General features: G+C 40.2%; 1 protein-coding gene across 2 annotated transcripts in view; it reads left to right on the top strand.

The window, feature by feature from the left end:
* The window catches only part of ZDHHC15 (zDHHC palmitoyltransferase 15), a 30301-nt gene extending 17217 nt beyond the window's left edge, over positions 1–13084 (top strand). For both annotated transcript variants that reach the window (XM_085230930.1, XM_085230931.1), the window contains exons 11-12: positions 4293–4376; positions 5556–13084. In XM_085230930.1, coding sequence (XP_085087056.1) covers positions 4293–4336 — 44 coding nt within the window. In that variant the 3' untranslated portion in view covers positions 4337–4376; positions 5556–13084. The remainder of the gene's footprint in view (positions 1–4292; positions 4377–5555) is intronic.
* The last annotated feature ends 88 nt before the right edge of the window (positions 13085–13172 follow it).

The following is a 13172-nucleotide window of genomic DNA, read 5'->3' as shown; positions in this document are numbered from 1 at the left end:
TATTACATATGATGCTTAAAATTTCCTTTAGAAATTAATCTGAAGCTCTTCCAAGTTTTACAAAGTATAAAAACTCTCTGAATAAAAAAAATCCATAACTATGAACATGTTTGACAGTGATATGAACTTTGGCCAAGTCAGATCCCAGAATCTGGGCTTGGAGCTTAGATGAAGTTCCACATCTTGTAGTGCTTGTGAAATAGCTGGTCTTTGTCAGTGTAAAAAATGATTTGCAATTTTATTCCAAGAACCTGTAAAAGTGTATCAGTGGTAGAATTAGAACTTCTTACTGTCTTACAAAAGCCAACCTGAGACAGTACAGACATAAAAGTGAAAAAATGAGCTGAGCACACATTCTTGAACGGATGGCTAGCTCTTAGTGTATGGACATTGGTTCACAACTGGATGCTGCTGTGGGTCTGGGAGCAGCTTGCAGCAGAAAGGCAGCATTCAGCTTGGCCATGATTCAGCATCACAAGCACAGTGAGGAACATGAGCTTTCAACAAAAAGCTTGGTAGCAGACAGGGATGCCCAAATCTTGCACTCTGTAGGTTCTGTGTCTCTCATGACACCCAGATAGGGTCACAATTAATTCAGTAACAACACATGTGAAATTTTTTTTTATTTGTTTTCAAATACAACTCTTGGAGCATTTTCTTTGGACTGTTCTGTTCTGCTTGTGCAGATAACAAACATTTGCTTGTCATTTTTATCATTATAAAAGATGCTTTTGGGGAGGGAGAGATGTATAAGGAAAGGTACCAGGTTGGTTCTTTTTCCTGCCACCTGGATGTTCATCACCTAGACAAAGCAGGAGCTGAGTAAACACATAAGTTCAGATATGGGAGCTGCAACTGTTTAGTCTGGAGAAGAAGAGGCTCAGGATAGACCAAAAGAGTGGTCAGGTGCTAGAATGAGTTGCCTAAGAAGGTGGTTGAGTCACCATCCCTGGAGGTGCTCAAGAAATGATTAGATATTGTACTAAAGGACATGGTTCAGAAGTGAAATACTGGAGGTAGGTAGACCGGATGATCTTAGAGGTCTTTTCCAACCTTGGTGATTCTATGATTGTGCAATTTCAGTCCTGCAGTCTTAGGAGATTGCACTGCCAGCTGCATCAGGATCAGAATAATAACTAACTGTTCTCTTGTATTTCAGTGGAGTCTGTCTCCTGGAGTTCCATCTCTAATTGCTTATGCAACTGTTATGTAGTAGGAGAAGAGAAGATTATCCTCATCAGTCCCTCACTCCAGGCTCATGCAGAAGGGAGAGTGAACTGCCATAGAATTAATGATAAGGGTGGAGTGCAGAAGTTTGGTTGAGCACCTGTGTTGTTCTTCTCCCCAGTTGCATTATTGCACTATCTTGTTTCCACTCTAGTTATTTTGTGTCTGCATAAAGATGTTTTAAAATCAGGTCACATAGATACCAGGTTGATGAACATAAGGGGACGTGGAGATTCTTGAGGAGCAAAAAACCCAGCTAAAAGCAAGGAGGTGAGGCAGCTTCATCTTGGGCTATTTTCATACAGTGGCTTAGGTTGGAGGGGACCTTATTGATTGTCTAGATCCAACCCACGGGCTGGTTGCCCCCCACCAGATCAGGCTGCCTGGGGTCCCATCCAACCTAGAACATCTCCAGGGATGGGTCATCCAGAATTCTCTGAGCAGCCAATGCCAGGGCCTCACCACCCTCTGAGTAAACTTTTTTTTTCCTGTCATCTAATCTAAATCTCCACTCTTTTAGTTTAAAGCCATTGCCTCTTGTCCTGTTTCTGTAAGACCATGTAAAAAGTTGATCCTTCTCCTGCTTATTAACTCTCTTAAAGTACTGGAATGAGGTCTTCCTAGAGCCTTCTCCAGACTGAATAAGCCCAAATCCCTCAAGCTTTCCTTGAAGAAGAAATGCTCCAGCCCTTTGATCATCTTCGTGGCCCTCCTCTGAACCCATTCCAGCAGCTCTACATCTTTATTTTTCTGGGGGCTTCAGATCTGGATGCCGTACTCAAGATGGTGCCTCCCAAGGGCACAGTTTTCTCAGTCATTTTATCCACAAGGTTGTCCTTTTTTAAATATTAGTGTCCTTACAATTTGGGTTTCTGTTACATATACATTGACTTGCTAAGGTTTTTAGTCTTTCATTTAGATGGAAAAAGTATTGTGGGGAAGTTTTGTTTTTTTTTTTCATTTCTTAGTGAGAGACTGAAAACACCTCCTTCCGAAGACATGGTAAATTGATTTTTTTTAACAGATTTATTAATGCTTATCTCTTATTCACAGGCATCTGTTTAATCTGTCTAGCCAGAGAGCTACCCCAAATCATATGCTGGCAGCTTATAAGGTTATCATATTTTTTCAAAGAATTCATCTATAATACATTTGACGTGTTGGTTGAGGACATGGATGTGTCAGTACTGTGAATGCTTGCACTCTTTGTCTTGTGAAGCTCAGGATAGCACAGCCATTTCTGTACATTTATAGCAACATCTGATCTCTTAGAGTGATTAATAATTTAATAATATGTTTCATTTTAACTTGTACAAAAGGCTTCAATGTGAATCAAATCTTTCCCAAATTGTTCTCTCTTCAAAAATTTGTCATCTGTACTAAGTTACATGTTTCCAGCAGAAGTCAACATATCCTAAGCAATAGGTGGAAGCTGATGATCTCTCTTGATGCGATGAAGCTTCAGGTGTCTAAAGGCATCTGCTTTGAATTTCAATTCAAATTGGTAAGAGCCTAATTAAAGGAGCAACATGTCCTGAGATACCAGCTGATTTGGCATAGCAGTCCTTTGAGCAGAGAAGTCATCTGTTGTGATTGTAAGGATTATATTTCTGTCCATCGAGAAATTTTAAAAGCTGTAGATGTTGGAAGAGAGCAGAGATGGCTCAGGCAATAAAGCAGTGCATTGTGCGACACAATAAACCGAGACAAAAGGCTGGATTTGCATCTCTGGGTTTCAGGCGTGATTTAAACATCTAAACTGTGTCTGGCAGAAGATGAACATGAAGCAAAGCTAAACCCTGTGTCAGTGACTGCATTCTAATTTTAAATCACGAAGGGGTACCTGGGGAGGAATCTGCATCAGTTTAACCAAATTCGTGGGTAAATGTATTTAGCAAAACCAATATGGTTTAAGCAGTCAGGGGAACAACTCTAAAAATGTACATGTGGGAATTAGATCTTTTTCCTACAGGTGCTGCATGTTTTCAGGGTTTTGTTGGGTACCTTTTAGTTTTGTTTGGGTGATTTTTCTGTTTGTTTGGGTTTTGTTGGTCTTTTGCCTTGCTTTTTTTTGATTAGGCAGTTTGTTTCACTTAACCATGCAGGTGGGGAAAGGCACAAGACGATAATTTCCCTCATTCTCAGGCAGGCTGTGAAGATAGATCTACATATAGATTACATATAGATTTGCATACAGATTTCTTGGGGATTATTGTGCATTAATTCTGGTCAAAATACAGTTCTGCAGTAGAGCAAAATGTAATTATTGCCTGCAATTAGCAGGATGCTATTTCCAGTAAACATGAAGTAGGAGCTGCTTTCAGACCAATGCTATTTCAAACGGTATACAAGAAGTTGCGGACTGCTATTAGATTGACCCTAAGCTGCTGCTTTACCAGATTAACCATGCCTGACTGCCTCCATCTCTCTCTATAAGTTTATAGTAGAAATTTCTGTTCTGCCTTCTTGTGGCTGACATCTGATCTGAACTACTTTCAGGTTTTCAATTGATTTGAACTGCCTTCATTTTTTTATTCTGCAAGTGAAAATGTTTAGGAATAAAATATCGTGAACGTGTGGTATATTCCATATATTTGTATATTGCTATGAATTAGTGTATTGTTGTGTATTTCTACCACTTGTGTACTAATGCAACTGTATTTGGAGAACATGATTTCCTGGTTCATTAAGCTCTCGTGCCCTCACTCCTTTCTGACAGAAGGGTTTGGGGAGAATGCACTGTAGAAGGAAATGATGTTTTTTTCTCACCACTGCTTTTTTTTCTTTTTTGGTAAGGCATCAGCAAATGAAGTGCTCTAAGCTTAAGAGTGTTCAGATTACATCTCACACAGTAGAAGTAAAGCAATATAATTTTCTAATCAGAATGGTCTGAAATGTTCCATTAAAATGGAAAGATTTTTATTTGTCATAGCAGCCTTACAATTTGTGATATGGTTATGAAATAGATGAAGCTAATAAGAAAGTAATCTCTCTTAAAAAACAAATATATTTGTAGTGAGAAAAACAGATTTACTTATCTAACTACTTTGTCTTTCATTGTCTAGATTCTGGTGAAGCTGCATCCCTTGCCATAGAAAGGGAGACATAGCGGTTTGAAAATGGCAGCAGTAGAAAGCTTGTTCAGAAAGGTTAGTATTTGTTATTTTCAAAACAGCTGCTCTGCAGGGAATCTGGTAGGTAACCTTGAACAGATTTTTATTTTAGCAGTCACCTAGCTCTCATGACACTTGACAGTCATTTAACACTCCAAAGGCTTTGGTGCATCTGTGTGTGCAGTGGAGGGGCAGATGCCCCTTTGCCACAGTATCATGTTGATGCAACCATGCATGGTAGTATTTCACCAATATGTTCAGAAATACGTTGTTTAAGAGAACCTAAAAGAAAATAGTGGCTGCCTTGTAGCCCTGGGCTGTATGTTTGAATGTTTTGCACAAGAGCCAAAAGCAGTTTGTAAGGGAAGATACAAACCCTGCAGCTCCTATGGTAAATGCAGCAGGAAATATTCTTTCCCCTAAGCTGTTCAGTTACAAGAATGGGAGTCTGTTCTGTGTTTCGTGAAAGGTGTGGGAAGGTGGAGATACAATCTTGAAAGAAACAGAGGTTGAGAATAGCCACACTGTGTGCTCCATGTGCTTGGGACTAAATGAAAGTAGCTTGTAATGCCCACATCAGCCATTATTCTATTTGTTTTTCTTCATTCTTAAGAAACTTGGATACAAAGACAGATTATCTGGTTTGTAGAAGGTGTTGCTGCCAGAGCATTAACACAGAACAATAATTTGTTCTGACTTTCAAAGCAGTGGGGAAGTATCCTTAATATGTACTCCTGCATTAAGCTGCAGATAGTGTCCTATTTGGTCTCCATGAGGTATTTTCACAGTAGAGTACTGCTGACCAAGATTCACTGGGTATCTTCTACTGTCCCTCTTGCAGGAGGTGGAGTAGTTAGGTAGAACTTTCTTGTCTACTTGCTCTGGATGTTAAATAACTCGGCGTTGTATGTTAAAGCTGTGTAATCCACTGCTTAGTTCTGCATATCAGTAGAACACTTTAGGATTTTTACAAATGGGCTTCTTGCACATTGCAGATGCAATTCCATTTTTTGCCACTGAGAAAAAAAAATAAGTGTTTCTTCTGTAGGTAGTCATTGAGAACTATATATTGCCATTCCACTCAGAGTGAAAAAGTAGCATTTTTCCTGAGATTCTGCATGGCTTTAAAATGATGCTGAAAGTTGGGATTAGAAGACACATACTTTTCATCAAATCAGTGTTTACATTGCGTGTTTTTCTTCATTTACATTTCAGCTTCCCTCTCAGGAGTCAACATCCCTTCTCTCTGCATGGACTTCAGTTTTGAGAGGCAGAAGTGGATCTTCAAGATGTAAAAGCATCTAGAAGTATCATTTGATTGGAATCTGCATTCTAGAGTGCTTCTCCAGAAATCCTGCTATCCAGATGTTTCAAGGCTTTATAAGTTTAAGTTATGGAGTGAACAGAACAGTTTTACAGAGTGACTCTGGCCAATCTTCTTTGGCCTGCTCTCTTTATTTTATAAATAATATATATTTTTTATTCAAAATAAGTTAAAAAAAAAAATATTGATGCGAGTGCGTTTCCAAAGGCCTTTTCGTTTTGCAAGCATCAGGGACTTGATTTCTGAAAATTCTTCCAAGCCATAATATTCTTGGGGATGGTATTTACACTGAGACTGATGCTCTAACCTCCTCAGCCAGGTGGCGTTTTCTAATATGTTTAAAGTTCCACTCAGTGAGATACAGATTCACTTAAATTTGGCACTAAATTGATAGTTGATACATTTGTGTTGAAAGAAAAAGCACTGAGCGTGTATATATACATGTGCAGCTGTGTATGAAAACAGAACAATCACGTTGCCAGTATCAAGATTCAAGAATATTGTGGCCACAGATGCTTTTTTTTCTGGGGCAGTGTAAATATCTTACAGTTTGAGTTACAGTGCCCCTCAATCCTACTTAGAGTTACCTAAAGTGCAAACAGGAATTTTAGGCAGCACAATGTGCATTAATTCCTAGGGCTAAAAGGACAGTGTTTGCATGGTAATTAGAGCATTATCAACTCATCCCCGGGCCCGTGTTCCATGGAAAATCTTCTTTGTAAAGTCAGAAAGGAAGATGCAGATTTGAAGCACACGAGTTGGAAATGTGTGCTGAATGTTTAGCTCCCACAGTCACGCTTGGAGTGTCCATTCCACAAAGGTGATTTCAGCCCCATATCACTGAAGGGACTTTTGATGTACTGAATTATCTCATACTTCTTCCTCAGTAGATGTATTGACTGATATTTAAAAGGTTTTTCAGCACCAAGAGGTGATTAGATTCTTTATTTTGCTCCATTTGCAATTAGAGGAATGTATTGTTATTCTTACTGTGTGGAATGGAACTGAGAATTTGCTGGCAGGATTATATGTATTTTTCTAGATCCAAGTCACTATTTTATCTGCATGATTCAGAGCTGGCAACTCCATCTCTCGTGTTTGAACGAGGTGCATGTTTGCTGAATTGGTATACTACTTTTAAGATCGTTTGTTAGCATTTTCTATCCTCGTTTTCTGTTTGTTCATCAGCCCCTCTATGTCTGCTTTAACTACAGAAGCAGTTGTCATGAGAAATCATCTGATTTAAGTATCTGTTGGTGACAAAGGCCTTGGCTGCAGATTAAGACTCTTCTCTGTTTCCTCTGTCGTGCTACCAGTGGAAGTATGTCAGTGACACAGAAGAGACGTGTGGAGATGTTTTGTTGATGAGTAGACGTTTAACTGCAGGATATAAACCGTGCCCTTTGGACATGGTGGTTTATGCATCAGACTGTACTTAGGAGTAGCACAGGCAGTAGACTCAGCAAAACGTGCTACTGCTGAGGCTTAGTTCTCAGAAATTAGAGTGAGTTCTCCCTGTCTAACTTATTCTCCTTTCTCTTCAGAGTTCTATGGAACGCTCTTGGAGTGTTCCTACTTTGGCTGCTTTGGTTGGGTGGCTCTGTCACCAGGTGGCTCTTGACCACTGAAACTATTTTTCTTGTTAAATCTCAACCTGCATTTCTCGTGAATGAATCTCGTGCTCAGTTTTAAGCTGTAAAAGGCAGCACTAGAATTGATCACATCGTTTCTGGTAAAATGTATTCTGGAGGTGGATCATGAGAAGGAGATGCCAGTTATTTGCTGTAGGAAGTGCGTAGGGAATTAGCACCATTACTTGTGTATTTGTGCCTTTAAAACTCTAAGTTCCTTGTATATAAAAGCAGGAGGGTAAATTGCTGACTGTTCCATTCTGCCAGCTGAAGTGTGTTTTTCAGATAGGAATATCAAAGCTGTGTGAAGCTGTGTGGATTTACAAGGGTTTTCTGAGCAAGATCTTGTGTCCTTTTGGGGTTTGGTTCTGTTCACAGCCATGTCATTATTTTAATGCTGTTTCTCTGCCAAGCAAAGCATCAGAAGAGCTACCTAAAAGAACTGCAGGCTGCATCCCCACTTATTGTCTAGATGCACACTGTTCATTAATTAGTAAGTAAAATCCACTTTTGTCTCGTGGTTATTATTAGAACAGATAAATTTATGATAATGCAGCTATCCAGTTCAGATTTAGAAGCAGCTTTAAAAGTTTCTAACTACTTAAATGATGCTTTGGCATCTGTCTCTATCTTATTCTTATTAAATAGAATTGCTCATAGTTAGTTATGGCAAATTCTCCTTTTTCTTAAAAGCAGCTCAGATGCACAAACACTCATGCAGGTAAAAGTGATAAACAGTGTGGTGACTCAGAGCCACTCCAGTATCTGCACCAGTCAGGTTTTTGAATGTTTCAGGATGGAATGTGAAACTGAAGGAGAAAAAACCCTGGTGTGTCTGAGTGACTGAACAAACTCCATTTTGTTCTCTTCTGCTTAATTGAAAGAGATATACTTACTCTCTGCTAATTGCATTGTGTGTGCTGAATTCCAGGGCAGTCAGTGCTGTGCTTTAACCTGGCAGCAGCTCAGCACCACAGAGCCACTCGCTCACACCCTCCCAGTGGGATGGGGACAGAATTGCAAGAAAAACCAACCGAACAAAAAACAACAAAAAAACAAAGGAGAACTCATGGGTTGAGATACAAATTATATATACTAAGAAAAGAAAGAGGAAAAAAGCATGATAGTAATGATAATTATATATCATCAGCCTCTGAGCAGCAGCTGCCCACTCAGCCGATTCCCAATTTTTCAAGGTTTTTTTCCACATGATGCTATATGATATGGAATATCCATTTGGCTACTTGAGATCAGCTGTCACGGTTCTGTCCCCTCGCTGTCAGGACAGTTCGAGAAGTAGAGAAACTGGAAGGTCCTTAGCTCTATGCAACAGTGCTCAGCAGCAACTAAACATCAGTGTTCTATCAGCATTGCTTTTCTCCTAAAGCCAAACACTGCATCGTGGCAGACACTACGAAGGAAAAGTCAGCTCTGTCCCCACTGATAGCAGAACAGTTGGGCAGGCTCCTCTGCCTCCCAAGGTCAAAGCTGATGCAGAAAGCTGCAGTGAGAAGTCTGGGAGGTGTTCACCAAAGCTGTAAGTGAACAGCTGGATCCCTGGGGGAAAAGCTGTTTTTCCAGGTACAGCTGCTGAGATCTGTTTGCTCCATGCATTATTGCAGCTGATGCTTCAAACGTCACTGCAGATGACCTAATAAGGAGAACACTGTTTTTTTCACTTGACATTTTTGGCCTTTAAGAAACCTGTTAGTTAGAGATCTGGGCAGCATAAAAGCAGTGATTTTGACTGCATCTCCTGCTACCTATGACTTTAAAGCTGGGTTCCTATTTAGTTTATTATTTAGCTTTGTTTTCTTAGATTCTGTACTAAAGTTGCATACAAAGAATGTAGTATATGCAGGTTCTGCCAGGTCTGCTGGGAAAGAAATGCTTCAGGCTGTCTGCAGGCACTGCTGCAGGTAATAGAACAGCTGAAGCATTCAGCTGAGTGCACGTTAGTTTTTTTAACATGCACATACCTCTTTGATGGGTAAAATGCATTTCCACTTTCACTGGTATGCGGGCTCGGTCTGTGTGATACACTGTGGAAGAGGTCCGAAGTAACTTCTGTCCTCAGTGGATATCAGACTGCCAGGAATTGTAGAAGCATCTGTCTGTGGAGAACAATTTCGCTGGCCTAGCTTCATGTAGCCAAGGGAAATGGGAGTGCACTCTGTGTTGCCAGCAGGCTGCAGGCACAGCAGTGCTTGGTGCACGTCAGGCTTTGGGCTGCCTGCTGCGCTGCCTGCCGGTACTGTCTGCATTGCTTGGTGGGAATGTGGGAGCTGGAATACAGCCACCAGAAGTTGTAATTCCACCAGCCGTCATCAGCTAGCAATGTGAGTGGCTGGAGTGAGATCCCATGTCTCAGTATCATGCACATGGAGTGTCTCTGAAGGTGTTGAACACCACAGTGAGCTTTGTAGGCTTCAATCAGAGCACAATAGTGTGAGAATTCAGCCTGTGGATGGCATACCTTGCCTCTGGCCTTTCGTGGTCTCTATTTAAGCATTTTACAAATGCTTCCTATAATGGTGGTGTGAGAGCATTTCCAAGTGGATGCCATCGTGTGAAAGAAAGAATTCTCTTGCTGGATTGTACTGTCGTACCTGCTGCCCTGTCTTATCCCTGTTCTCTTAGGCTAACACTCCAAAATAATTCACTACTAACAACCACCTCCTCACCTCTCCCGTTTCTCCCATTTACATTCAGGTAGGCTATACTCTTAGAGAAGGCATCATATTGATGCCTCTGCGCATTGTATTGTGCAAAGTCCTATCTTTGGTTGGTGAGTGCTGTCCAAGGAATTAGGACTGTAGTAAGCATCACTGCACCTTTTTTCTCTTGCTGAATCGGAACAGTGTTTTTAGAGTAGAAGATGATTGTATTCCTCTTAATAAGGAGTAGTACTGTATGTTTAGTAGGCTGTACTAGTGCATGTAGTGCACTGTAGCTGATGGGGCCCGGGAAGCTTTTTAATAGCACTACAGCAATGAATGTTTACTTCCTGCAACGAGCCAGAAATGTGATTCAGCAAAATCTGTAAGAGCTGTAGTTTTTATATTCTGTATGCTGGACAGAAAGCACAACTTAGTAGTTAGTTAGTTACAAGTTAGTTACAAAACTTAATGTGTAAACTCTGTAACATAATATGAATGTAAAATGTCAGGGAAAAGTAGAAACTAACCTTTTCTTCCCTGTAGTTAGATATAAAGGAAGATGCGTTGCAATGCTTTCAGGGACCAGCTGCCTCCGATGCAGTCGATAAGCCAGCAGCACAGATTTGCTGTTTGCATAGCTGGCTCAATCATGAGAGTGTTGAATTAGCAGGCTAAGGAGGTACTGTTGATGTTGTTTAATAAGCCAGAATTAATTAACTCAGAGTCACATTTTCATTTCCGTGACTCTTTTGGTACAAAGTTTCAAAATTGATCCATACTACTTGAAAATAGCTTGATTTTATTGATATTTTTCCAATTCTGTCAGCTTCTGTTTTGTTACAGAGCACTTGTTCCAAGCCATCAATTAAAGCATCTCCATGGTAGAGTGGCTTTTTCATTAAAATAACGGCCTGTCAAACAGTTGGGCTGTGATGTGCATGTCCAGGCTGTGGCATTATGATGTACCCTTCCTGCTTAATGCTTATTTCCTTTTCTGGTAATTAACATTGAGAATCGTGCCTGCCCTTAGTTTTGTTCTTGCTCTACTTTTCCTCTTTTCTCTTTTGCTCTTCCTCCTGAATATGGAGTTGCAATATCTCAGCTGTTCATGCGGTTTTGTTTGGATACTAACAAGGGGAGTAGGTGTCACTTTAAACAGCTGGGCCATGTATTTTATTTGTAATAATCTTCATGTTTGTCAGGGACTGATTTGTGATTCCTTTTGTTCAGCTTGCTTTGCTCAGAGCAACTTTCTGCACTGCTTTGCTGTTTCCTAAAAATCTTTGTTTTCTAGCTTCAGTTTGAATTGTAAACCATGTGAAGTAAAATGTAAGTTTACTTTTCAAGTATGAGCACATAAGCTGGTTATGCCTTCATGCTGCTTGAAATATGTATTTTTTCTGCATAAGGTTTTAAGATTTACAGCAGTATTTGCTAAAGCTTTAGTGAATAACAAGCACTGTTTTATTAAAAAAAAAAAAAGTAGGTTTCTGTTAAGAAAAAAAAAAAGGATAAAGGGATCATCCTTGGTTCTTATTTCAACTGTGCTTAAAAAAAAAAAAAAATTAAAAACAAACCACAATTGGTTGCATCAAATGCTAGTATCAAACAGCTGATGTAAGTCAGAGGTGTTACACCTGCTGGCATTTCTGTAATCTCAGGACTTACTAGGCTTAAATTTCTTGTTGGGGCTACAGGAAGCCCAGGGAGGAAAAAACATATTTGTCCTCTCTGTCTCCTTTCTGAACTGGAGTTGTGTGCTGCACCTCCTCAGATCACCACTCTCCTCTCCAAAAGAAATGAGATTCCATGGATTTTTGAAAATGTTGGCCTATTCTCTTTTCCCCGCCTGGTCCTGCAGGACCCAGGATGTGTACGAGCATCAGATTCTCGTATCAGCATCGGGCATCCTGCTGATGTAATGAAGCTCCTGGGTTGGTGCCGATGTGGCCTCCAGTGAGGAGCAGAGGAGGTATTTCTGACTCGGAGATGATGTGAAGAGGTAGGTGGGACTCTTGTGCTGATTTAAATGAAGTCCGTGTGCAGGCATTCTTCTTTCACTGTTAGGCTCACTTGTAACTTCTGTTGTGCACTGATTGTCTCAACCTGAGATTTGGGATTGCAGTGTTGGAGGTGGGAGCCTCCAGTGCTCCCTGTCCCAGCTTCCCTCTGGCTACTAACATAGAAAACAGAGAAGTTGCTGTAAATTACTCTCTCTGTTCAGCTGCTCTTCAGCTGACAATCATTTGTCTGATTTGCAAATGGGTAACTCAAAGATAAAACTTAATTAACTCTCAGGATTAGATTTCAAATCTGTATGTTAGAATTCAGCATTAGAAGCTGTTTTTATGTTGCTTTAAAATAAAGCAGTTTGGCTCGTTAGTGTCGGTGGATGGTTTTGATTTGGTCGGAAACCTTGCGTGAAGCAGGACACGAACCTGCAGCTGCTTTGGGACTAGTCAGCTCCATTTGAGAGCCAAGATACTACCTCTTCAGCTGGGCCAGAGCTTTCTCTGTAAACCACTGTAGTGTAGAGAGTTTTCACATCAAGGACGACTGGCTTCTCGGGCTCTGTGCCAATAACTACTGAATTATTTGGAACAGTGTAATAAACTTCATTTTATTGATTTATTGCTTTCGGTTGCTTGAGAGGTAACCAGTATGGCCTGGTGTTGGTATTTATAAAAATCCTGAGCCTGCAAGATCTGCATAGCTAACACTATTCTGTTCAACAATGGAATGACACTCAGAGCTTTGTGGTTTGATCCCTTAATTTTGTAGAAAGCAAATGTTTTCCAGGGAACATTGCAAACAGTCTGCTGGCAGCATGTGGATGTTTAGTGTAGAGTTCAGGAGTTTAATGCTGTTGCCAGCATTGATACTTTTGATATGAAAGGGGTTTTTACAAAAGCTTTGGATACTTGTTTTTACTGTCCAACAAATGTCTTTAATATGATTGTTTTGTGTATGTTTCACTAGCATTTTCCCACGTGTTTGTATGGTTTCTACAGGTGAATGTACTGTACATTCTGCTTTGTCATTTTCTATTATGGTTTATACTAGAAAGCCTGCATGGTTTATACTGTATTGCAGGCAAGGACTGCATTAAAACCATTTTTGGTTAATTTATTATACTTGTGAATTCTTATTTCCTAGGTCTTCCAATGTTTTCCCTCGGGCTATCTTTGGAAGCCTTACACAACTTTAATTAACTGGA

The sequence above is a fragment of the Meleagris gallopavo genome, chromosome 9, assembly GCF_905368555.1.
Source record: "Meleagris gallopavo chromosome 9, MGAL_WU_HG_1.1, whole genome shotgun sequence".
NCBI classification, from domain to species: Eukaryota; Metazoa; Chordata; class Aves; order Galliformes; family Phasianidae; genus Meleagris; species Meleagris gallopavo.
The sequence above is the reverse complement of the archived record's forward strand: the minus strand, read 5'-3'. Positions and strand labels throughout refer to the sequence as shown.